The sequence below is a fragment of the Gymnogyps californianus genome, chromosome 2 (assembly GCF_018139145.2).
Source record: "Gymnogyps californianus isolate 813 chromosome 2, ASM1813914v2, whole genome shotgun sequence".
Lineage (NCBI taxonomy): Eukaryota > Metazoa > Chordata > Aves > Accipitriformes > Cathartidae > Gymnogyps > Gymnogyps californianus.
In genome coordinates, this window is record NC_059472.1 from 148651241 (window position 1) to 148678046 (window position 26806).

General features: G+C 41.7%; 1 protein-coding gene across 2 annotated transcripts in view; it reads left to right on the plus strand.

The window, feature by feature from the left end:
• KIAA1217 (KIAA1217 ortholog) overlaps positions 1-26806 on the plus strand; it is a 184940-nt gene that overhangs the window by 116667 nt on the left and 41467 nt on the right. Inside the window, exons 6-8 of one of the 2 annotated variants that reach the window (XM_050891504.1) lie at positions 15972-16804; positions 25064-25168; positions 25600-25652. In XM_050891504.1, coding sequence (XP_050747461.1) covers positions 15972-16804; positions 25064-25168; positions 25600-25652 — 991 coding nt within the window. The remainder of the gene's footprint in view (positions 1-15971; positions 16805-25063; positions 25169-25599; positions 25653-26806) is intronic. The other variant, XM_050891505.1, reaches the window with a different exon arrangement.

Genomic DNA, 26806 nt, shown 5'->3' on the forward strand with positions numbered 1-26806 from the left:
CAAAAGCAAGATGGTTGCAAATATCAGCAGGCAACAGGACTCCATGAGAAATGATGTGATGCTGAAATTATTTTTTGTGTGAATATATGCCTTTCTTACATCACTGCAAATTAGAACTCCGTGTGACTAAGTGAAAAAAGCCCGAGAGGGTGTGTTGGGTAAAGGGCTAGTCCCTCAATCACTTAATATTTACTATAGATAGCTTGACCTTAGGATAAACTGCGTTGTTTACTTCAGCCATACTGACCAATTTGTGTATTTTTTTGGATAGAAGGAAGTAAAATGAAAAGAAAACGTAGGGCTCAAACAGAATAGGAAGAAGTTTGTGATCTAAGAAGACTCTTAATTGAGGCACTGATAACACCTCTAACATAGAAAAAGATGTACTTACAACTGCAAATACCGCTGGGCCTTATAGCTATGAGATGCAGTGCAGCTTGGACACTTACATTGCAAAATCCAGTTGTATTTAAGGCTTCCGTGACCATTTCTCCTGCCGATAGTCCAAAACTCAGCACAGCAATTTATTTCTTCTGATTTGCTATGTCCTTATGTTGGAAGAAACAGCTGGCTACAGGTGTAAACATGCTGCTTAGGTCTTTTAAATATCAGCTCTGTTTTATAGCATTTTTATATTATTTATGTCCTATCCTATTCCATATATCTGTGATATCTGTAATAGAAATTGTATTGGTTGGTAATGCCAGATGAGACCAAGGGTTATGCTTTCCTTTATGTTCATTTAACCATATCAACTTGTTCAGTTTTATTTGGCTTCAGTGCAGTGAGAAGAGATACAAATATGGAACAAAAATAAGAGCTGAGTCGTTAGTACAGCGAGTCAGAAAGCCATGCATTTATTTTGATTTATGAGTGCAGTTACTAACAGTATTTCTTTTTTTGAAGAGCAGAAATCTGATATACAGCATATTTAAACCAAATAAAAATGCTGATCTGTACCAGAACTGTACATGTTTGAAACTATTCCTTTTTTGGAAAAAAAAGGGATGACCCCATCAGTTCAGTGGTGCCCTGAGGAAGTGCTGAAATTGAGACTGGTCTGAAGGGTTTGGCTCCCTGCGTTGGTGGTGGCTGTCTATGTTATGTACATGGTGTGCTTGATCTCTTCAAGGAGAATGGGAAGGGGGAGGAAATGCTTGCTGCATCTTCATGAATTGTTTGTTCCTGTTTGTTCTCAGAAAATTCTACCTAAAAAGCAGCTGTGGAAAAGCAAAAGAAACAAACAGTTGGTTTGAAAGCAAAAGAAACAGTTGGTTTGAATGCAGCAGTAGTTATGAGGGGTGTCATAATGTTAACTTTAAAAAAAAAAATCAGTAACAGCTTTTATATGTTCAGTCCAAACAGTCTTAATAGCTTATGGGATGGGTGGGCCATGCTATACTGATGAGATAAATGTGGATATTGGCAAACCAATGATGTAATTATGTAAATCCGACCTTTTTAGGATTGAAATGTGTTATGTTTCAGTGTGTTTATATTTTTGTCATTTGTGATAACACCCTGAAAAATCTTGGCTGAAATGCCAAGAGGTTTCTTAGTGTACTCACCACGCTATTCTGTCTGGAAAGCACACTAAGGAAGCGTAGGAAAATCAAGCATGAGAGATTTATTAACTTCTCTCTGCTTAATTGAATAATTTTAACAATTTTTTTAACTCTCACATTCCATTTGTTTGTAGGAAATGAAATACACTCGTAAATATGCAGAAATGAGTGCCTGTTCACTGATCTGGATGATTGTCTTGCCGATCAGGAATAAAGTAATGCAGACTGGTAGCAGGGAGATAGCTCAAACAATGAAATGTTGCTGGGGGAATAAACCTCCACCCAGAGGCACTGTGATTTCAGTCAGGCTGATGCAAAATGTGCTGCATCTCATGCATCATTTTGCTCTGATAGCCTAAAGCACGGCTAGACTGGAAGCCCTCATGGGACTACTCTGGGTCAGGCGCTACATGGCCTTGTGCTCTCTTCCCTTCCAAGCAGAGTTCCCCCAGTGTGTCACCAAAGTTGTCTCATTGACAGCTAATCTGTGACAATGTCAACTAGGGAGTGTCAACAGGTTCAGTACAGGTGTAACCCTGCTAGTCCAAATATAGAGCCTGCTCCTCTAGCTGGATTTAAGCTGATGCACATTGTAAGCTCAACATTTTATGGCAAGCAGTGTAATATCGCTTTCCCCTTATCTTTCTGTTGGATTCCTGTTTTACACCTGAACAAAAGTGGTCTTAGTCTAGGAATGGGAAGGGCAGTTGGACATTATGATGGCCAAAGAGCTCTTGGTGTGCAGGTGTGCTTGGGGTCATAAGTCTGTGTGGTCAGGGGATTGATAACATGATGGAATTGATACAGGAAAAAGTTTTCTGAGAAGTAAGGGCTGCATGCATATGTGCATGCACACACATACGACATGTCTCACCACTTTTCAGAGCTTGGTGTTGATTTCATCAAACCAGAATTTCTGTTGTCCCCCACTAATGACCAGACGTGTACAAAGGGCAACAGATACCTCAGCATTATCTCTCAGCATTCAATCCCACTTCACGTCAAGTCTCAGAGATGCTGCACTAAGGCCTGACTTGTAGAGAGCAGAGTCTGAAGGAGGCGAAGCTGTTTTGAACCTTAACTACATCTTCAGTGGGAATGGCTGAATGAAGTGCTAGGTTTCAAAAGCCATTTGTAGCTTTAAAGTGCATCTCAAATATCTTTGCTTTGAATATGAGAGTGGATTGCAAAGGCAAGTGATGGTCGTAGCTTCTTTGCCCGTGTCCTCAAGCATTCACGGGTCGCTCCAGCTGGCATTTACTTGAACTGCTCTCCTCACTTCTTTCCTAAAAACCACCCTCATGTTCTGACCACCCCTGCCAAAAAACCCACAAAACCTCAGAATATTAACCCAAACTAAAGAAGTTTATGTTGGATGTATTTTCTTCTTTCTCTTCCCTCTCCTCCTTCCTTTCTTCCTCTCTCCCTCTCCCTTCCATGCCTGCTATGCTAGGCTACAGCATTGTAAGAAAAGAAAATTTGCATTAGTTCATGTTTTTCCACTCTCGTTCTGTTTTCTCATTCTTTCATGGAATTTTTTTTTTAATTTCCCTTCATATGCTATAGTCTCTTTAACTCCTCTTTTTCTCATCAGTTCCTCACCTCCTAGCTTAAGTCTCCTATTTTTGTTTCTTTGTTATTTATTATCCCTTTTGTGTTTCCCTATTTAGTTCTCAGCACTCCATCTCCACTATTACCCTCTTTCAGTTCTGGTCTCTTTCACAAACTCCTATTACTGTCCTTCACCCTGTCTCATTCCCTTTTTGTTTTGTCGTTTTTCCTCTTTCTTCTGTAGTTTTACACTCAGAATTCCGTATTACCTTCCCATATAATTCTTCTTTACCTACTCTATCTCTTCCCAGTGTCACAGAATCATAGAATCATTTAGGTTGGGAAAGAGCTTTAAGATCATCGAATCCAAGTCATGAGTTATGTATTAGTTAAATGTTTGCAGCATGTGACTCTTGCTATTTTTTATTAATATTTCTGCATTACATATGGATTAAGCAGGAAAAATTTCATGCTACAAACTCAGTCCTCTACATTTAGACTTTAAAAAGTTTAGGCATAAGTAAATGTGCTAATGGTAGGACAGAGAAAGAGGAGAATGAAAAGTGGAGGTGCTTCTATATTGGTCTGTTGATAAATAAATAATGTTTATTTCCAGCTTCAGGCTAGAGACCCTTAATTCTTAGCTCAGTCAAACAGGAAGCACAGGCCAGGTTGGATCCACCAAGGTGGATCACAGCAAAGTCCATTGCATGGCCTAGCAAGCAGCAGCTGGAATGAAGCTGCCATTATCCCTTCTAGTTATAGTATCTCAGCTTGATAAAGAAGAAAAAAAAGGAAAAAAACAGGATCAAAAACAGAGCAGAGAGTGAGCTAAAAGAAAAGACGTATGGACAGGCCCACTATAGAGAATTAGGAAAAAAGTCTAATCCTTATAAGCTTAAGGTAGAAATTGCCACCCACTGCAGTCAGTGGCGAGAGGTTGGGAACGCCAAAGGGCAGCTTGTCCCACCCGGCTGTAGAGGGAACGAGCTGACTCTGGAGGGTGCCTAGCTGACCGTCTTTTAATGCAACATTAGGTGAGACAAATCCTCAATACAGAGCAGCTAATAGTGCTGTCTTAACTTTTGAGAGGTGCTTAATGTATATATGTCTGTGATACATACTGTGATACTTTCCTATAGCTAGGAAAATGTCTTTGTTTAAATCAGTACAGAAATGAGGGGGAAGCAGGAGGTTTAAATTACAGGGTAGAGAGACAGACTGCAGACCTGACGTAATAGTTCAGTTTTGCAGAACGTTCTTCATGCGACTCCAGTGAGAGTTGGCTATATTTGCTCTAGTAAACTTAAAATAGATTTTGAGAGGCTTGTAGAGTTTCCAGCACAGGATTTCCCACTTGTACTTGCTTGCCTTTAATTTTTTAAATCCCTAAAAATCTAAAATTCCTGATTATGTTGATCTGCCATCACCAAAGGATAGGCCAAAAATGTACTGCTGGTATGCAAAACATATATGGATGTATGTATATATAATGTTAATAAACATGTTACAATGAAGCACTGTTCTCTTGGAGCTCGGATGCTTACTTGTGTGCCGGTTCAAAGGCTTCGTATACAGGTTGCTCCACACTGCAAGCTCCAGCTGTTGTACCAAGTGTGCTGCTTTGACAGCAGTGGAGCTGTAGAGCTGCCTGTCCCCTTTATAGTGCTCTGTGGTGTGGGAGGGCTTTTTGTTTGTTTGTTTGCATTTTTTTTAAGAACTAGGGAGTTTGGAATAAGTATAGGAGAACTTTATGGTACTTGTGTCTACTCCAAGGCATATGTTTCACTGCATGCCTTCAGAATCAGTAAACAGAGGGAATAACAAACAATATGTATGTTTAGGAGAAGATAGTGTAGTCTGGACATAATCTCAAATCCAGTATGCGTCAGGCAGCCAGAACTGTTCTGTTCCCTCCTTGTTTGTTTACCTTGGCCTTTCAAATTCAAAGAGCTTCTGTAGGATTTTCAGTCTTCAGGGAAACACCACACACATCCTTGTAGGTATAAATATGGGCAGTGGGCTGGAGAGCTGATGTGGGAAAGTTGAGGCCAATTTGAAAGAGTTATTCAGGGTCATGGAGAGCAGTGTGGAGTGCAGGGTGGCACCAGCACAGCCTGGCTGGGTGCCGGGGCGTGTGTCACCTCGGTGCCTTTGTGAAGGACAGCAACTTGGGGGTCTGTGTTCTGCTCCCCCATTTTTGCCATGGGGAAGCAGCTGAGACTGAGGTCAGGATTGGATATGACCACTTTTTTCTTCCTCTGCTGAATGTTTGGAGGCAAAGCCAGGGGTCGATCTCTCTCCTTTCATTGCAGAAAGTGGATAACCACACTGAGAGGTTTCTGTCATGGTGCTTGCCTAAGCAGAGGGAAGAAAGATGCTGATGGTGGTTCTCCAGCTGCCTTCAAGTGTCTTGTGTATCAGAGGCTGCAGACTTAGGAGATCCTCCAGACAACTCCATATATAGGTCTTTGTCCTCCTGCGCTGTTGGTTTCTTGGATCAGAATTAGAAGCTGAGTGGGCTATAGGACTGGTGAGGTGGCATGAGACCTTCCTTGGTGAAAAAAACACCCCCAAAAAACCCAAACCCAACCCAAAAAAACCGGGAGAAAATAATGCTTCTTTTGTAATACAGCTGTAAAAGCCATCATCAGCAAACTGTCTTCCCATTTGGATTCTGCTGGACTGAACTAACTTGTTGCATTTAAGCAAAACCCCATTGACTTCATCACAAGCTTTGCTCCAGAGTGCTGAGAACGAAACCAAGTCCTGAGTTAGTGACAAGAAAACCAGCCTGTAAGTGCTTCCCTGTTTTCTGTCAAGGAAATGGTTGTTTACAGCAGTACAAGGCATTAACTGCTTAATTATTTCCATCCATGAAAGTATTATTAATGGAATAGGAACCAAAAGATCTGTTATCAGGAACAGAAAGGACTTTGATCAGCAGTCAAGCAATAAGTCACATCTATGCCACATGTGTATACCCCACAGTAGACTTCAAAATATTCTCTGGATTTATAATTGTGTGTTTTACTGATTTTGTGTCTCTAACATTTTTTCCGCTTGAAAATGAGGGAAGCAAACAGAAAATAAATTAATGTTATGGGCAAATTGGTGGAAAGGTCCAACAGACCAACATTGTTAATAACGTAGAAGAAAGGAGGGTGATTGGCGATTTAGCTCAGTGGTAACTTGGGCCTATCATTAACATAGGCATTAACATTGATTTTAAAGTAATAAGCTAACCTAAACTTCCAGGCTTGATCTCAGTGAAGCATAGGGTGTTGCACCTCTTAGGGGCATGCCCTTTGTTTATACAGGGGGTTAACTGAAAAGGAACTCTTGTTCTGTACAGCGCGTTATAAACAAATATATGGCAAGTAATTAAACACGGGATAATACATAGCAAGTTAGACAAGGCTTGAGGGCTCTGATAAAGTAATTGAAATGGAAAGTGATGCTTGAATGGTTTGTATGCATTGTTAGAACCTACAAATTAAATTACAGCCTTGGTTATGATATATCTGTGCAATATTTATGATGTTGTGCCTGATGTATTTTAAAATTAAAAGAAGATTCATTCCTCTCATGAAAAACTTTTCGTATGCATCAGACATACTTGAAGACTCTTGCATATAGTGCCAGATGTATGGAGAACTAGTTATAGTATGTCTGATGTTCTGGGATATACTTTATCATGCTAGAGTCCAATTACTGAAAATGTGCATCCTACCAGCTTGCAATTCATTGCAGAGAAACTGCAGTGAAATACAGTGGTCTTTTCTATCCTGCATATTAGCATAATAATGTGATTTCTCACTCCAGATTTGTTAGCCTGTAAGGAAGAACATGGATGGAAGAATATACTCTGCAACTGTTGGAAAGCATGTGTGGCATAAAAGTGTACTAGGATAATTTGCTTGTATTTTTTACTCTTGGTGTTTTTGAGTCTGGTTGGTCAGCAGACCTAAGCAGCTTTTTAACTAGGTCAAGTATATACATCCATTCATTAAAAGGGGATGCTTGACTGGTTAGTTAAACCTGCCAAATATAAACCAGATGCTTCAATGGTAAATACTGCTTTACTCCTATACTGCAAGAAACAAGCCTTGACTGATTAAATTTGAAATAAAAATAAATAGGTTTAACATTGTTTCCATGCCATAATAATACTTTATTATAGTTCTAGTGCAAATATTTAATGAAAATAATATTTTAAAATATTTTACAGTGAAACTGAAAACTAAACATTTAAGACAAAATGAGTATTTTTTACATTTCTGAAAAGACTGTTTATATTACACTACATATAAATTTTGTGAAGTTCTGGTCAAGACCAGTAATGGCATACAGATTTACAATGTACGTTACGAAGCAGAATGCACAGCAGCTGTCTACAAAGCTGGAGGACTTCTCTGCTGTTGGGCTGGGTGTAGTAAGGGGTGGCACACCTGGATTTTTAGTTTTGGCTATCAGATTGGCTCTGATCTTTGTCCTGTTACTTAAATACTTTGTGTCAGATTGCCCTTCTGTAGTGGAAATGAGGGATGCCTCCCTCACTAATGGCTGAGAGACTGAGGGCAGTACTGTGAAACAGAAATGTTACTCCAGTAAGGTCCCGTTATGACTGGTTCTTTACAGTGATATTAGCTCATGGTCATGTGCTTAAATTGTATTTTGATTCTTTTGAATGCCAGTCATGATGATATAGGCAATTTTTTACTTGCATAAAAACAAAAACAAGCAAAAAAACCCCCAAACCAACAGCAAAAAACCCAACCCCCCAAACCAGAAGATAACTGCAGGACTGGAAAGTGCTTGTGTCATGAGATTTTCCCCTATGACATTTAAGTGCCATCTCTTTTAGACTGTAAATACTGTATTTTTAAGAAGATATTTTCTATATTCTATGGTCTTTTGGGGTGAGGTGATGAAAGGGAGGGAAGCATCCTTTCTGTTCTAATTTTTTTTTTTACATTTGCCTTCTCTATTGTGCCCTTTTTAAAAAAAAAAAACCCTAATTATAATGGCTAGTGTGGTGTGCTGCAGAGATAACAAGGAGATTGATTTATGGGGGCCCCAAAGTTCAGGTTAGCCAAGCGGCTCAGGTGCCTGGTTAATGAGTAGACAGCCTCCTCCACGGGAGGGGCTTGCACTTCCTTCTACCAAATGTCACTACCAATCTGAGTATGTGAAAAGCTTCTGAGGTTTATAACTGCTGTGTTTTTTTCTAGAATTCTATGTACTGGATTCGCTAAATAATTGGAGGTCTTCACCTATTGGGGAATTAATATGTACGTGTTTCATATTGTTGCCTTTGAAATGCACTCTTGCCTAAATGGAGGTTACTCACTATTTTATTTATGGCTTTCCCCTTTGTGAGTCTCTCTTGTGCTTCATTCCATAATGTTACTCTCTTTCTATACATCTTATAGGCACACATTAAAAAATGGTTGAGCGATTGAATCACATAGTGTTGCACAGTTTGTGACTGGGTGACATGCCAAGGAGGTTATTTAGTGACTAATTTTGAAGGGGAGGAGAAATTGCAGGCTTGTCATGTGGAAAAGTACTTCAATCTATTGAGGCAGCATTACTTAGATGACCGGGTAAAGCAAGATGGCCTGCCCCTGTTGTGAGCAGAGGGAACAAGGAACATTTTTACTGTTTCAAAACCTTTTCCCAGAAGGCATGGATATACAAAATATTATACCGTAGACTGAGGATTTCGATTCAAGGCTGAAAACGAAAAGTGCTTTATTAGAAGAAGTGGAACCAAATGTTCATCTCACTGCTGTAGCCATACAAGTGATTTCCTTAAGTAACAGTAAGTGGCTTTAATTATTTCAGAGCAAAAATCTTATCAAAGATTGTTTTATTTGTCCGTAGGTAGCAATGTTGTCTAAGAGTGTGATAAGAGTGCTACTGGTTTTAATTGTAGAAACAAATACTCAGAGTAGCATCAGGATAGCTGAAGAAATTATGCCTGAAAGAGCAGACTGTGTAGGATTTGGTCTGAAACTCTCCTCTCTGCTTGTTTGCATGATCCATCTTCAGCATGCACATTGACTTAAAGGCAAGGTGAAGCAATCAAACATTATTTTTGATATTACCATTAAATTTGTTTTGTGGTTAGCTTAGAATTTTATGGATCTGTTTTACATTCAGTAAAAAGTGAACTAGGTATTCTTTGTTTTCCCCATGGGAGCTTTAGGATATGGTATGAATTAAGTTTATATGTAGTCAGGGATATAAAAGGACATACTGAGACATGTAAAATACCTTGAGGTAAAACATTTGGATTGCTGTAGGGACTGGCTTCATGCACAACTGTGCATTAAAGATATATATATAAAATAAGGGACAATAATATTGTGTTTGATGCTCTATGGCATGGAAAGGGAAGTGATGCTGTGGCTGAGCTTCAAGCCAGTGTATGGGCAGTTGCAATATGGTATCCTAAAAATTCTGCTCTTGAGGATGAAACAGTGCTTATGCCATAACCTTTGTGTACACCTGCACAACTGGCAGAAAGGTATGGAGACTGGATGTCGCAGTGATATTGAGTAGTATGGAGATGACACCTGATTAAGGTTCACTCAGGATACCTCCTTTCTGGAGGGTCATGTTTATGTGCTCTGAATTCCACCTCCTAGGATAGTGAACATCATCATCTGGTTCTCCTATTTTGTTCATGTCAGCTTCTAGACAGCTGAGCCTGGCAAAAAAAAGTCTATGAACACAGAAACTGGAGGAGTGGGTGGATTCACCATCACTTAGCATCACAGGCTCATCCTAAGAAACATCTTATATTGGCTGATTGCAGCATTGTTGATTGAGGGAAAGAAAAACCATAGAATTAAGAGCATAAATGGAAGAAGAAAAACCCAGTGATTCTCTTGCCGTATCCATGTATGTCCAATTAAATATTCTGTTGTGGTGTAGTCAGTCACTAGAACCAGAAAATTACAGTTTCATAGATGTTCTGAGCTTTTAGCTCAACTCTTCTTTCACTGTAATACAGAGATTTTACAGCTGGGCATATACCAAAACTGTGCAAAAGGAGCTAAAGAACTGAAACCTAGATGCATGCTAAGAATGGGAAGTTAATTATAATAAATGCTGAGATTTCTCAGGGGGTTCTGCAACTCCTTGTCTGGAAAATTATCCAGGAAAAAACAATGGAAATATGTGGGACATGTTAGGAACAGCTAGCTGGGTCTTGGAGTTCCACATTCATGGGAAGTTTAAACATTTGAAATCAGTTTTATTTTACCAGCATGTGGTTCCCATAATGAAAAACAATTGTGAACCCTGGCAGCTCCTAGAGCCCTGTACTGTGGGGCCAGACTCAGCTGAGGCCAGGTCTCCAACTTAGCCTAGGTCAGCTGTTTCATGGTCTCAACTCTCTCTTCGGTATCAGGGGGCCCATTCTTAGCCAAAATTGCCAAATAAACTTCTAGTCTGGAAGCACTGCTCAGGAGTGATGGACATTGAAACCCCTGGCATGTCTTACTACTTGTTCTAGAAGATCACCCCAAAACTACCAAGTACCCGCTCTGCTGAAGAGACCATGGAAGAGCTAGGGTCCCTACCCCAGGGCAGACTTTGACCAAGTTGCCCCAGGTCTATGAATCTGGAAAGCCAAAGCTCCAGAGCACTCCAGGGATGTCTGATAAGAAATAATGTCAGTGTTTGACTGAAATCTGCTGGGTGGTTTTTTTCCAAATTTTGTCTTTACTGATGTATTTACCAAATGTTTCAGCTCTTTTGGATTAGCCTTGTCTGCTGAAAGTATTTTTCATTGGAAAGTTCCTGACCGGAAAAAGCTAAAAATTATGCTAATGTGTTTGCAGTTTTCAAGTATGGCATTGGGCAGCTGGAGGAACCCACAGCTGCAGCCAGCCTGGTTTTTTTCTGTAATGACCCAATAGAATGGGGAAATTTATAGGAATTAAAAGGTATGCTATGAGAAGGCAAGAACAGACAAGTGTGACAACCTCTCAGTGATGTCTGATAGCATAAGGATTTGGCTTCAGACAGATAGTCACGGTACAGATCCTTAAAAAATTTCGTTTTCAGACTGTTTACCAATTCTGTAATTTTCAAGTGTGCTGTTTCTTACTGTAAATTATATTATTTTAGAAATACTAAAGCCGTATATGACAAGTTTTTTGCAAAAGCGGATTTATGCTTTCAGCTGTCCAAATCCAACCTGAATGAAAGATCAGTCATGACAGAAGTGATATCATATAGTGCAACTACTGATTAAACTGAGGTTTTTGGACAACTAGTACAGTAAAGCTGTCAATTTATTTTTATGAGGAAAGAACAAACTAATGGATTGCATTGCTGTTGGATTTGGGGTTCTTTAATTAAGTCTTTCCTGATTAGACAAGTGAAGAATTGCCTCACTTTTTAGAGGATTTTCTTCTGGTGAGCAATTTCCATAAAAGGCCTCTTTACAGACACATGAATTTATCAGTATTGTATCAGTACTTAGCATTTCTGTAGCTTTTTCATCAAAGACTCTCCAAGCTCTTTATAAAATTCTTTGCGGGTGTCCTCTGTTTACTGTTGGGTGAGCCAGCTTGGGGAGCATAGGTGCAGTTTCCACAGGAAAATGCAGGGTGTCAATGGGAGAGTAATAAAAGTAATAGCTTCACATGCCTGAGAGGTGATTAATGGAGTCTGCTGAGAACTCCAGGGTGTCTCCAAGTGGGTGCGTGGATGAGCTCCATCTAGGGAACATGCTCCATGTAGGTATTTTGGCAGGCTGAAATCCTTGGGGCAAAGCCAGTTGCCGTGTTCTCTGTTGACGTAGACGAGGCCTGGGAGAGCAACGGGAAGGGCTGCCAGGTCAGAAACTCTGGCCTCCTTTTCCCTTTGCCCGTGTTTTGCTATGAGATGTTAGCAGATAATGGCGTGAGTCAGGCTGCACCTCTGGTATCCAGCTGCGTGATGAGGTGAAGCGTTGGTGTGGTGCCGATGAATCAGTGGTAGGCTTAGTGCTTACTGCTAGCTGGCATTGCCCTGGTGTACGTGCAGGCACGGCTCCACATGCCCCGTCTGGTGTGTGCCACAGGTGCAAATGATGTGTTGAGGCAGCTGGAGAGACAGAAGTAAGGATAGTTTCTTCATTACGAGATGCCCATGTCAGGACAGACCACAAGAGTGACCTATGAGACAGGACAGTCCTAACAAATTTAGAATAAAGAGCAGCATAGTGTTGTATTGGTCCTGATGGACAACAAGACAGACTGGATTGTACTGCAGAAATCACCAGCTGTTGAACCACTGAATAGCAGCTTGCTCTTTGCTATCCATAAGGCTTATGATACCACAACTCTGCCCTTCTTTCAGGGGAGCCGTGCTATTCGAGAGGCCAGGAGCTGCCACAAGCTTTATATTCTGCTGTATGCAGAGATGCTGGGTCTGCCCACCCTTTATGTGAGCTACCACGAGCAAGACTCTTTATAAGGTCATCCATTTGGGTAGATGGATAGCTGGTTTGCTACCTTTCTGCATATAGTCATATTCAAAATAAAGCAAGTTGTTGAGTATGCCAACTAGTTTTGAAATAAAGAACATAACTGGTTTTATGTTATGTTCACTATTCAGTATATAGAGACACTCTTCAGTGTCTCTATTGCTCTGTTTTAAAAAAATTCCAAATCTGTATGTTACAGACTTAAGTACTGTTAGACTGACTAAAAATCTCCACAGGAGGTGTTTAAATGTGGTGTGATCTTTTTTTCTACAGAAAGCGAAAGATTCTTAGTGATGCCTTTTCCCCTCAAATGTTTTATACAGAAATTGTTGCTAGCTGTTTGCCATACTTTAACCTACGGATTGACAAAACAAGTTTCTATTTCAAGGATGTAAAGTCTACAGGCAGTAAGAACAATAAGACCTATGTGCTAAAGAAAACCACACCCTCAGGCAAACGTATTACATGGCTGCAGTCGAAAAGCACATGATCCTATGCTTGCACTAAATAATCTTCTTCCTTTTGCCCTCAAAGCAATTGGCTGCGATAGCACCTAGTATTTAGAGGCTCAGATAAGCCCAATATCCTCTTTCTCTGTCCCTGGGTCATGCAGTTGAAGTCCAAGAACATGTGGCTCAAGACAGCCTTGCATATTCCAGTATGTGTTTTCATTGAGCAACGTGGGGGTTTTGTGGTGGAGGACAGAAGAAGAAAAACAGCACAGAAAGTGGGGTATATATGAGAGAGAGTAGTGTGCCTTGAATGTCACACAAAAGATGTATAGATGAGAAGCAAGGAGAGACCATCATTCACATTTTTAAAGTTGCCATTAGCGAAGAACCTGGAGATTTTGGAGAAGAGAGAAAAGTGGAAAGAGACAAAATATCGACCAGGTGGCAGAAGACGCTGTAATCCAGTCAGTAAGGCTGCCTGGCTCCTGGTCACCAGCTCGTGTCCCTTCCCAGCCCACACGCCCCAGTGCACCTGCCCTGGGCACCCTGGACTCTGTGGCTCCGACTGCTCTCCCCTTCTGCACGCTCCACCCAGGGGCTGAGTCATGGCTTAAAATAGAAAGTGAACTTTTCAGGAAGGGGTTGTCTGCCCGGGCGTTTGTGCCCTGCCCAGCCCAGTGGGGTCTTGATTCAGGCTGTGTACTCCAAGTGCTATTTTAAAGCAAAAGTAAATAGCATGATATACGTCAATACTCAGACACAGGGTTTTGTGCAATAGCTCAGCCCCGTATTTGAACTCCTCATTTCCATCTTAACGTATGGCAATACGTTCAGGTGGAAAATAGGAATTTAAACCTGTTGGTTTCAAAGCTTCCCATGGAAATTTTCTCCTCTCTACAAGGCAACATTGGAATTTTCCTCTCACTGCAACCCATCGTATCCAGGTGTCTATGGTTTCTGTGCCAGATACTATTGCATCTGTTGTAGCTTTAGCTGAAGCAACTAAACAGGGCATGGTATAGCTTGTACAGTAGAAACCAAGGAGGATTTTCTTTCTCTGGTCTCTTTTCTCAGTGCAAAACATCTGCGGCTATCCCTGGAGGCATGATCCCAAAGCTGCTCAAGTCAGTAGGAGTCTTTTTGTTCTGTTGGCCCAGGTCAAGTGTGAACGCACGATACGGCTCAGTACGTTGCAGTATTTCTTCAAGCCGATAGAAAACTATGTTGAATGCCCACTGATAATTTTATTAATACTGTTTAGTTATATTTTATTTTAAATTCCAGACTACAGTAATTCTCTGTGCAAATGAAAAAATTATCCCATGTTCCCCTTTGGCTTGATGACTTTTGTCTGGCTCATTTATGACCCATCCCAGCGCGCGCCTTTGTTCTGTTACACTTATTTATTATTGCTGCTGCCACAATCAGGTTATCTCCTTTCTTCTTTCTGATACCTGATACTCCAGACTTTTGATCTCTGGCCCTGGGGAACATCATTTGTAATTCCCAAGTGCAGAGCCTGCCGTGATGAGAACAGCTATTGTTTATATACCGCCATCGCAATTCCCTTACCAGTGGAAAAACCTGTGGTGGGGCAGGAATAGAATATAATTTCTTGCTTCATCAGCCGTGGATCAGTGTAACTGCAATGAATCCAGTCACATTGTCAAAGCAAGGAGAGAGAGGGGAGAAAAATGGTGAAGATTTCAAATCAGCAACTTCCACTGCACATTAGTGTGTGCTCTGTAACTTTAGGAACGTGTAGTCAGGCTTGGTGATGCTCAGTTTCCTACAATCCCTTGGAAGTGATGGAGAGGGAAGCTGAAATTGCCAACACAAATTTTAGAAGCTGTAATTTTTTTTCTTATGTAGTTGGTGGAACCCAGCTGATTTTTTCATCTCCCTGTTTATCCACCTTACCCTAACGGCACCAGAGCAGGCACATGATGCTTGCTAGAGGGAGAATTTCTCCTGTCTGTCATTGACAGTGTTCAGCCATCTAGAGAGGTCATTGCTTGGCAGAGTGAGATGCTACAGTCTCAGAAGCACATGTATCCATTCCAGATTTTTGCCAAGGCCTCTGTTAACAAAGCACTAATACATTGGTATGAAAGTTATCCCTTTCCTTTCCTTGCTTGCTCATTCCTTACTGCTGGCAGTTACTGCTGCTCCTTACATAACTATGATAAAACGTTCGGTGACTTTCTGAGTGCATGCTCCACAAACTGTCTGAAGCACTGTTATCTTTGCAATGAAGGAAACCCGTGGCACATGTTTTATAGGGTCAAACTGTTTTCATGCAACTTGACTGTGTTACAGTCAATAAATGTTTGTGTGTGTTGTTCTCCTATGCTTTGTGTATCCTTTGCGTAATAAAGACCACATCAAGTTATTAGCAAAAGGCTAAATCCTGCACTGAAGCAAATGGCCAGTTAGTTGTAATATTTATTTTTCTTGTCTAAGGACTTCAGGTGTGTTTGTGATGCCAGACCATCAGCATTTTCTTCCTGGTTTGGAATCAGTGAACTCTAGCCTGTGTGTCTGATCAATAAACTGTTTAAGTCTGTCACTGGCTACATGTGCTTAGAACACCTGGCGCTGAAACCCCTGATTTCAGTTTTGGTAGCTGTGAATATCAGATTAGGGTAAGATGGTATTTGCGTAAGTAAAAGCGTTTTTAAAACTCTCATATTCCTTTAATATGCAGCCCATTTTATTGCTGTTTATAGTTGTTCTTTTCTTTAGGCACTGAGCTCCCAAAGTGTTTTATTTATGCAGATGACAAATTATTTGGTCTTGAGGGTTTGGGTTTTTTCCCTTTTTTTTCTGTAGATGTCAAGGTTGTCACAACCCACATCATGTTTTGCTCATTCAGTAATTTTATATCTCATATGTTTTTCCTTTTCTTTCCAGATGCAGAGGGAAATCGCTTATACAGGCCGAGATGGCCCAAGTGCTTCCCGCCCCGGATCTGCCACGCACCCTCCGCACGCAATGCCCAGCTCTCCGCCCTCTACCCCGGTGCCCCACTCCATGCCTCCCTCTCCGTCCAGGATTCCCTACGGCGGGGGCCGGCCCATGGGTGTGCCAGGCAACGCCACCATCCCCAGGGACCGGCTCTCCAGCGTGCCAGCCTCGCGCTCGATATCGCCCAGCCCAAGCGCCATTTTGGAGAGACGGGACGTGAAGCCAGATGAGGACATGAGTAACAAAAACCTTGCCCTGATCCGAAATGAAGGTCTGTACGGTGACCCCTACTTGTTTCATGAGGGGAGGATGAGTGTGGCTGCACCCCACTCCGGACACCCCCTCGATGTCCCTGATCACATTGTAGCCTACCATCGCAGTGCCATGAGGTCATCAAGCGCTTACTGCAACCCCTCTATGCAGCCTGAAATGCTGGAGCAGTCCTTGTACAGACAAAAGTCACGAAAGTACCCGGAGAGCCATTTGCCCACTCTCGGCTCTAAAACGCCTCCTGCCTCACCCCACAGGGTTGCTGACATGAGAATGATTGATATTCATCCTCACCATAGCGCTCACATTCCCCCCCACACCATCCAGCCTGACAGGTCTTCCCCCAGCCGCCAGTCCTTCAAAAAAGAGCCGGGACCGCCTGTGTTTGTGGACGCGAAAGCACGGAGTGCCCTCGGCCTCCCGGGCATGGCCGAGGTGGTGCCCTCTCCAGTTGACAAGCAGGCTTTTGGCTATGGGTCACCTGCGATGCCCAAGGACAAGGAGACAAGGTAAGGCAGGGTCGGGGCTTAATTTATGCAAATGAGAAACGTTCCTAATCTGCACATCTTGTGTCGTTTAACACCCAGGGGACAATGTAATGTGTAGGAGGCTGCTGCACTGGGCTGCAGTGTTTATTAGCTGTCTGTCAAGGTAGTTAGTAATTTAGAGGAGATGCGACACCACCCGTTATTAATCTGAAAGTATTGTCAACCCATGATGAATCCCTAGTTATTTTCATTTGTGTAAATTTCAGTCATTGGAAAAAATATAATAAAATAAAATGATTAACTAGGATTTTTCTTTCCAGACAACCAGATCATGTTACAAGAACAAATGATGTTCTATTCCTGCTAATAAGGGAATATATTTCACCCCCGTTAAGAATGACACTCTCATATTACAATTTTGGTTCTTTATGGAGTGGAGTTTTTCTCATCTAGTGTTAGGAAATGGGAAGAATTTATCATTACTGTCTTATCTCCTGTAAAACATGAATTTGCATAAAAATAAGACAGTTGTTTATAATAATGTTCCTCGAGGGGAAACTGCTGAGAAGAGCAAGTCTGTCCCAGGGAAGAAATTGAAACACGAATGCTGATTTTTCCAGCATCACAAATAGTTGGTGACCTAACTGTTGTTAACTTTTGTGCACTGACGATGATGACAATGATCTCTCCTGTGTTTTTAAGGACCAGATTTATGCAAAGGTCTGTGAAGGCTTCTCCTACCATAGACCCTGCCCTAGTAGAGAAAAATCATTACACTGCCAGTCGGTTGCTGTGTATTTGTATGAGTTGCGCTAATCTCTAGCGTATTGTTTGTGCTGTTAACTTTTATAGAGCTCTTTAGGGAAGTGAAGATGAATAGCTGGAAAATGCTGAGCTCACAGAGGCCAAAGGTAACTGCTGACTGCCTGAACCACTGGGGAGATACAGAGCTTCATATAGCCCCCAAACTTCCCTTCCACCTGAGCAACTTGCTCAACAATTAGTTGCCTCTGACCACGCTTGGCCAGAAAAAAGAATGTGTTGTGTGTTGTGGTGTCCATTGGTGGGGAGAAAATGGAGGACGGAAGAAAATCAGCCATCCACAAAAATTACAGTCTTATAGCTTGGTAGTTATGTTAACACAAGGGTATGAGTTAGGGCATATTACAATCTAGGGTCAGTGAAACCTGATTTGTATCTATTTATTTCCAAGAAAAGGATACAAGCACCTGAAATTTCATTTCAAGCTTCCATTATTAAAACTAGGAAATAATTCAAGCTATATTTGCCAATTCTAATCCAAGAGATAGCTTTCAGATCGAAAATTTTACAGGGTTCATGTTACGGGGTTGAAAATAAGGGAGGACACCAACAACTTTCCAGTCTGTGCAACTTTTTCTCTCCCCTCTGGGCATCTCATCTGTTCACTCAGCTACACAGATATGCACAAGGCTGTGTGTTTGTGAATATATAAAGAGCAACTGTACAGATAGTTCTGCAGCTCCTTAAGGGGAGCTCTGCACCAGGATTTTTAGTCCTGGTCCAAGAATATATTTACAGTGATGAAAATAGCATTTGCATAATTACACTTCCAAATAAATACATGACCTTAAAATTCAGCATGGTGTGTATTAGCCACATGGCACTGAAAAAATCATTCTGAAAGCTGCCCTTATGCCTTGTGTGTTTTTTTTAACCTTGAGAAAGTGTGACTTTTTAAAAAATAATTGTAAATACCAAAAGCAATTAATGCAAATTGGTGTGTTTTCTAACCACTGCAATATTAAGAATTGGGTTGGAGTTCTACAGACACAAAATGCTCTGAGCCTTATTTTAGCTTTGTAATAATTTCATAAACTTTGAAAGCAAACACTGTTGAGATTATACTACACTAAACAAGGAACACTAAGGATATCCAGGCTGAGGTGCTCTTTTCCTGCTTCAGCAGGGACTGAATTGTTACAAGGTTGTTATGAACACCTGAAAGGTGACGTATATAATAGCAGAAAGGTATCCCATACCTTGTTTTGTAGGACTTACAGTTTACACCCATAAGCAGCACAGCTGGGCTTGCTTCTGTGAGAAAGAATATTTTGGGATTGGAGAAATGGAGATTGGAGAATTCACCCTCTTCCAGGCATGGTAAAATGAGGTGTATGCTGCTCTGTCCTGCACATTATCCACTTTCTGATGACTGTGCAAAGAGCCTAAAAACCAGGCCACAGAAAGTGAATGGTGGTGTGTTCAGTCAGCCTTCATGCAGACGGTGTCAGATGTGGGGTAGCAGCGAAAGGGCAGACTGAGTATCTGTTAGCCTTGGGGATATTGAGGAGGGAGGTCTTTTGCATTTGTGCACTGTGACAAGAGAGACTCCCCATCCTCACTCATTCGGGAGTGGGCTGAGGACCCTGCAAGCATCAAACCCATCACCTCAGCACTGTTGTTCCTTCAGTCCCTAGTGGAGTGTGCTGAGAACAAAGAAGACATCTCTTGTGCCATCTCTGTGTGGAAATTGAAGTAGCACTGTCACAACCTCAGGACAATGTATAGTTTAAGTATAAGTCAGAGAAAAGATTACAATGGATAGTGACAATGCCAGAAGTTTAACTGAATCTCTCTTCCCCTGTTAATTCTTCTTCAATCTTTCCAGTCCGGGACTGAAGTGGGATATATATGTACTTTATCAGAATATGTTGGGTACTTATAGCAGATCAGACCTCTCATTGACTGTATCCTGGTTTTGTTGAAGAAAATGGGTCCATTACCTTTGGAATGTTAACTGCAGCAGATGTGGGTCTACAAAAGATGAAAACCGGTATTTCCGATCTCTTCTTTTGGAGTTTCCATTTTACTTTTGCATTGCGGAAGCCAGTCTCTTCAAGCCTGTTATTTAAGCCAGAGTTGAGGGGGATTTAATTGCTTCATGTAATTCTTTCTTGTATCTGTTTTACCTCGGGTATTTTCAAGGTAGCTACTTCTGCGGTATAAAGCATTGAGTAAATTCTCACAGTAATTCATTTGCCAGAAGAGTTCCATATAAAGCCCTTTACAACAGTGAGAAGAAACAAGTTAATGGAGATTTAAAAAAATAAAATATGTTAGTATTCATATGCACAAAAATATTAGAAGTTGTAACAGGTTGCAGCAGTTCATCTTTGAGGGGTCATCATCCCTTAAATCTGAGGTTTACAGGAAGAATGAGTAAATTTTTGTGAGTGAGCATGAGTTGTTTAAACAGTGATTTGCTATCATATTTTTGGATGGCCCATTTATGTAGCTTATGGTGGACAGTTCTGGAAGTTACTACAGGCAAAGCAGATGTTTAAATGTTGATAAATTGGAAAAGAAGCTGTTTACCCCAAAGTGCATTAAATTAAATGCCATTTAATTTACATTCTTTGCATTTAAAACACACATTGTGTTGCAAAATTCTAAGTTATTTGATAGTGCTGAATATGTATACAGTAAATGCTGCTACTCACTAAAATAAAATCCTTAGAATAGCAAGATAGCTCTATAGAATGTTTTTCCTCCAAAAGCATTTCAGGAGTGTACTGTGGTTCTCTTCTGCCTGAACACAACTTTAGTCCTCTTCTTTTTATGCCACATTAGTGAGAAAAGATGATGGCAGAACTGAGCGAAAAATGTGGTCACGTTCACGGCTCGTGACTTGCAGTTCAAGACTAAAGTGTAATGGCCACATGTAGGTTATTGGATATTGTTCCCATCACAAAACCACTTTATTGTTTGATATGTTAAAGTATGGATGGACTCTCTATGCATTAGGAAAAAATGGTCATACTCTGTAAAGCCACGGACAGTGGGAGACTCCATCAGCAACGCACTGAGAATTGTGTAAGAAAGGTGGACTTTGCAGATATACCCTCTCAGACACTTACCACAGGGCCAAAATTGCATCTTCCTTTGTGAAAAATGTTGAATAACCAGGCAGAAAAAGATGAATGCAAATGACCAATACAGGATGGAGGAAAGGTGAACTGTATTTTGGCTTCCTTCTGTTTGAGGAACTGTTTGTAGGAAGATGACATGCAGGCTCTTGGATAAGAGTTGTCAAATAGTATCACAGCTGGCAGTGCTTCAGAGCTTGCCTTTTCCCTTTAGCCTCAAGCTGTAGAAAGTTTGTGTTTAACCTTATTCTTAGAAGACTGAAATATTCACCTGTGTGTATCTTTTCCCTGGGAGGAGAGCAGAGCACAGAAGAGTTCTGCTGGTCTTTTTGCTTCACACCCTTCCAGGATATCCACTCTGCTGTTTTGGGGGGACTTTGGGGTAAAGTCTGAGTGTGCCACTTTCACTTGGTTCTTGGGAAGCCATTGGGAAAGACAACCTACTCCTGTTTCCTTTCTTTTCCCAGTGAGATAAAAAAATTTCTAATGAAATATTTCTCTCATAGTGTAAAATAGAAAGAAATGTATTTTTCCCTGTCTCTGACTCTCTTTTTGACTACTATACAGACTTCACTCAGGGTTTAACTATTAAAATATGAAGTCACTGAAAATCTTTCTCCAGGATAGTGTGCCACTTAGTTCATGGTGCCAGACTTGGTATTTGAGTACGTCTGCAATGGATGATGCGCTGCACAGCCTAGGGTCAGACAGGAATGTGAATGAACAGTTACACAGCCCAGTTCTAGTTTGTGTCTGTATGAAGTATCTTCTCAGTGATGTGAGTATTAAAGATGTCCCTAAGAAAGGGAAGGAACATGCAAGTCACGCTTAAATAGCATCGCTGTGAGAAGTGGGTACCAATTCAGCAATATGCTGTACCCTGCTTGGGATTACGTCCAGTTAATTGCAGTAGAGGGAATGACATGAAACCTCAGTGAAGCTATAAGGAAGAAATCTGGTGATGAAACCTGATGTCCCAGTGCACAGTCCCCGGAGAAGCAAGGGCTTGTTTTGCTTCTGTTGAGTTTGGGGAGCAAGATGCTAAGGCAGGGCCCCAGTGCCTGGACATACCTGGGGCCAGGGCTGTGGATCAGGCTGCCAGGGAGAACAGGGCTAGCAAGCAGCTTGTGCCTGGTTTGCTGGCCAAAGTCTGTGACAAGCCAAAGCCAAGTCTGACCGAGAGGCCTGCTAGAGCTGGGAGTCACTTCTGACCTTGCCCCCGCCTTTCCTCCTCCACCATGCTACCACCTCTGACTCTCCCAGCATTCACAGGAAAACAATGCGAAACAATGCCTTTCCGTGCTCAGGCTGATAAAATAGCCATTTCTTTCCCAACTGCTGTAGAAGGGACCCTCCCTGCTCTTCCTGGGTGGTGGAGAGATGCAGATTTATCTGGGAAATTAATCTGGGAACAGAGACGGGGTTCGGCCTTCTTGTGCTACCACCGCCGGCAAAGAGGCACCACTGCATTCTGTTCTGCCTGGCCCTCTCTCCTAGTGCTCTGCATCCTGGCCTGCACTGTCCACGGGGGCCCTGGCCTGCCCCATGTCACCGGGGTGCCGGCCTGTCCCACACCCTGGGAACCCTGGCCTGCCCCATGTCACTGGGGTGCCAGCCTGCCCCATGCTGTGGGGACCCCAGCCTGCCCCATCCATGGGACCCCGGCCTGCCCAGCGCAGGAAGAGATGGTGGGGCAGGCTGTTCCCCTCACCTTCCCTCTCCACAGCAGGGAGCACAGCGAGAGGTAGAGAATATAATGTTGAGAACCAAAAATGTACAACTGTCATGGCAGTGCTGGCATCCCTGATAGACACCGGCCTGGCACAGGCAGAAGAAAGCATTCATCTTCTCCCTCCGGAGCTGAGGTTGCTCCAGCCCTTCCCAGGGAAGCCAGAGGGGAAGGAGACGGCTGTGGAGCCCGTCCCTGCTCCTCTGGGGCCATGCGGTGGGCAGCAGGACTGGGCCACCAGCCCTCCAGCCACATCAGCCCAGGTCACAGCCCCGCTGCCAGGCCAGCCACATCCCTCCCTGACCGCACTGGAGCACGCTGCCTCCCACTGCCTTCAGTCAGACCGCCAGGTCTCCGAAAATCAGGTCGTTTTATTTAATGCCTAAAAGGCGCCTCCTTTCAGACACCTGTTTTTGAAATGTTTGGTGCTGATGGCCATAACGAGTCTGGGTATTACAGTGAAATGATTACAGGAAAAATCCTGCCTTGTCTTTAACGGAGTAACTCCAGAGCACATGTAGATTCTTCACATTCTTAATGCTTTTACCATATGAAAAATAATGTGCTCTGTGCAATTGATTCCAGTATTTCATTCGTTTTTCATCATCTCCTATCTCTGGAACATCCCTCTCCCTCTTAACAACATATTTTCCTAGATTTCATGGCAAAGGACAAGATCAGCTTTGTGTTGCCATAATCTCTTTTGAAGCAGAAAATTGTTTCCAGATTATCGAATGTGGGATGGAAAAAACATCATATTTATGAATTGGTAAAACAGATAGACTTCCAATTGAGTTTAGTTCCAGGAAGGTTTTGTGATGATTATCTGGGAAAAAAAAATGTTTTCATTATTAAGTGTCAAAAATGCTACATTAACGTTTGTTAGAATATATTTATCCCAGGCTTTTAGTACTTGTTTTTGTTCCAAAGGTTACTGTAGCCTGAACCGGTTTCTTATTTTAAAACTTATAATAGTGGAAATTCTGTAACGTATTTCTTGGTTTGAAATGAATTAGGTCAGATTCACTAGTCTTCTCATCACCGTTCAAAATACCTTTCAACATGAAGACAGAAAAGTAAGACGCGCACACTATATTAAATCGCAGTAAGAACACGTCTGCCGGCTGGGGACTGACTGAGCACTCTCTTCTTCCCTCCTTGTGTCTATTAGCATCTCATTACTTGTTTTGCTGCCCTGTTTTCTCAACATCTGGGTGTCTCGGAGTCTCTCCTTGCTATGGTATCTGCGTGCTATCCCAGCAAACCTCTATTTCATTCCCTGAATGTGAATGAAATAATTAGCCTGGATAATCTGGCTGGCTACAAGCTGGGCTGGTTACTCGCTTTGTGTCATGTCAGCTTGCTTTTGCCTGGTATTGGTGCCTACATTTGAGTTTAAATGGCCCTTATCAATTGGCATTATTGCTTTGGTCACCAAACAGCAACTGGAGCTGGGGGTGGCCAGAGCTCGGCTGCTCCCACGTGCCCAGGACGCCGCAGTCGTGATGGATGGCCCCTGCAGCAGGCTGAGTCTGGGGCTGCGTGTGTCCGTCCCATCTTCTTTCATCAGTCATCGCTGCTGGTCTTAGTCACTTGCTTTTTGAGAAGTTTTGTTCCCAGTCATCTTCCAAAATCACAGCCCGCTGTTAGCATTTGCTTTTGTGTGTCTCCCCAGTCACTTAACTGCTGGCATATAGGGACGCATTTTCAGAACGTTCTGTCTGAGGTCCCATATTGATGTGTGTCTGTGTTGTGGTGTGTCATTGACATACTGGCATGTGATAGTAGGCACCTGTGTGAGCAAAAGGCTGTTTTGGAGCCCACCGAGGAAGTCACCTGGTACCTGACTAATATAAGCATTTATGTAAACAGATAAACACACAAATGTTAGCCTTCCTATCCAAAAAAGTCATTGTTGTTGTTTAGTGGCCTATGGTACCTATGGAAAACACTGACCATCCCTGTTACAGTTCTTCTTCATCTCTTTTCTTCTGCTTTTTAGGAATTTCTCAGGATACGTGCATGAAAGCAAATCTGGTTTATGATAATGTTGCTGTACAGTCTGCATTTGGTGTCCTGTGCCCGTCTGTCGCATTGCTGTCCTTTCCAAAGCAGACAGTTGTGATGTCAGGTGCAAAGGATTTGGGCTGGGAAGAAGTCAGCTTGGGCAGATTAAATACTTCACAGACAAAAATCCTGGTTTTGGGGAAAGTAAAAATAGTAACAAGAAGTGTAAAGTCTTTAATCCTGAAACCTTATATACAGGCAAAACTATTGGCCCAGTGTAGGTAAAAGAGAAGATCTATGTAGTGCTGAAAAAAATTATTTTCACTAGTTCCAGGAGGCATTAACTGTTTTAGGTGCCTGTCTCATGAGATCATTAGAAGTTTATTATCTGGGTGGTTGTTTGTTTTGTTCTTTTTTAACCAAGCAGATGTCTTTTTTTATTGTCTGTTACCATGCAAAAGCTGTCCAAACCAAGATGTGGTAAGCTGCTGCAACAAGGTATATGCAAGCTGGTACCCATGGGCCTTTGCACAAACTCTGTAGTGTCTTTCCAATCCTGTGGTAATCATTCACCTAGAAAAACAAGTCTGAAAGCAAATATATCTGGCTTTAACAAACGGTTCTCTTGTCTTACAGAGAGAGGATACAAGCCATGGAGAAACAGATTGCCAGTTTAACTGGTCTTGTTCAGTCTGCGCTTTTTAAAGGGCCAAATACAAGTAATAGCAAAGATGCTTCTAGGTAAAAAAAGAATTCATTAAATCTGTTTCTCTGTAATGATTTTAGTAATCAATCAACAAAAATAATATTTGAATGTAATAGTAAAAAAACCCTGAATGCTCAATCATTTTTAAGTATCTTTATCATCCCCATGAGAATGCTAGGCAGAGAGGAAGAATATGCCAAATGATAGATGGAGATTAACTGCATTACTGTTCTTTGTGTTAAAAAGAATTAATGTAGCTACATCTCTGTGCTTTCTACTGCTTATATTCCATTCCTTGCTTAACTTGTATTAAAAGCTGATTTTAAAAAAAACAACTGACAAGCTACTGGTGATTTAAATTAAAAATATGTATGCTAGACAAGGCCATTTAATTTGCTGATTATAAACTTCACTACAGTTTTATTGTTAGTAAGTTAAAATTATGTTTTTTCTTTTTATTACTTAGTGAGAAGATGATGTTGAAAATTGTGTCCAGCAAGAGCAGCATTGACACTGCAGGTAAGATAATTCGCTTTTAATTTACAAATTATTCAGGTGTATGAATAGCTCTGATGTTACTACCATCGCAGCTTATGGAAACGTCAAATTTACTTAAATTCCCATAGCTGTGCTGTCAGAACTGAAGTTTAAGTTCAGGATATGGGAGTCGATCACATCTTTGTTAAGAGAGGAATTTCTGACAGGTCAAGGTGGTCTTTGGAAGGAATTTCACACCTGTGCTGAATGGTTTAAATGAGATACAGAGTCTCTGCATATGGTGAATTTTCCAGTGACTCATCCCATCTATAGTATGTATCTGTCATTAACCCCAGATGTATCCAGATTGCTATAGAAGGCTAAATATTTCATTCCTATTCTGGTCACCTGAACTTTTCTCTAAGGTTCTTCTGTCAGTAGGATGCTATGGATGTAAGGACACTAAGGAATTTAGCAGTCAGCAAGACAGCACTTTCCCTAATTAAGCCGTATTGATCTGTTACTAATTAGCGTGTGCCTAAACTGTTCTGAGCAAGCATCAATTATGAAGCCAGTAAGAGCTGGCCTTATTTTAGCTTCCCACTTGGAGAGCTGTTAAGTGTTTAAAAGATGGAGTTAAGGCTGTTGTGAAAGAAGATCTCCATGTGATTGGAGCTCTTTGTGTATGGGCTGCTACTGGAGATGTCTGCAGGGTGTGCATGTGTTTATGTGCCTCCTCTTCACCCTTTGTCATGCACTGAATGCAAATAAGGGCAGTTCCCTACTTCCTGGTAATGCTGTTCCCACAGGGAGGTCTGTGCTCCAGCAGGTAGTAAACCACACACATTTATTAGCAAATCTATTATGCTCTTAACTGGCCTTTCTGTTGGAGCTGTTAGTTCATGTTCAGGATTCCTGTTTATCTGGAATTGCAGTATGTCCTCCTAACCGACAGATATCAAACCAGACCTGGAAATTATCAAGCATATGCAAGAGAGAAAGAGCTAAAGTCCTGGTACTGGAGCTTTGCTCCCAAGCCACTCTCCGGTACCATTCCAACTCTTCCCTTCCTGCTGGCCCCTGGATGAGGAGAGCAATACTTAAGGCTGTGAAGAAATAAGTTGTAATTTATCAGTTTCAGACAACTTACTAAAAAGTCCATCATTTTTCAAAACAGCTGCAAAATGCTCTTACAC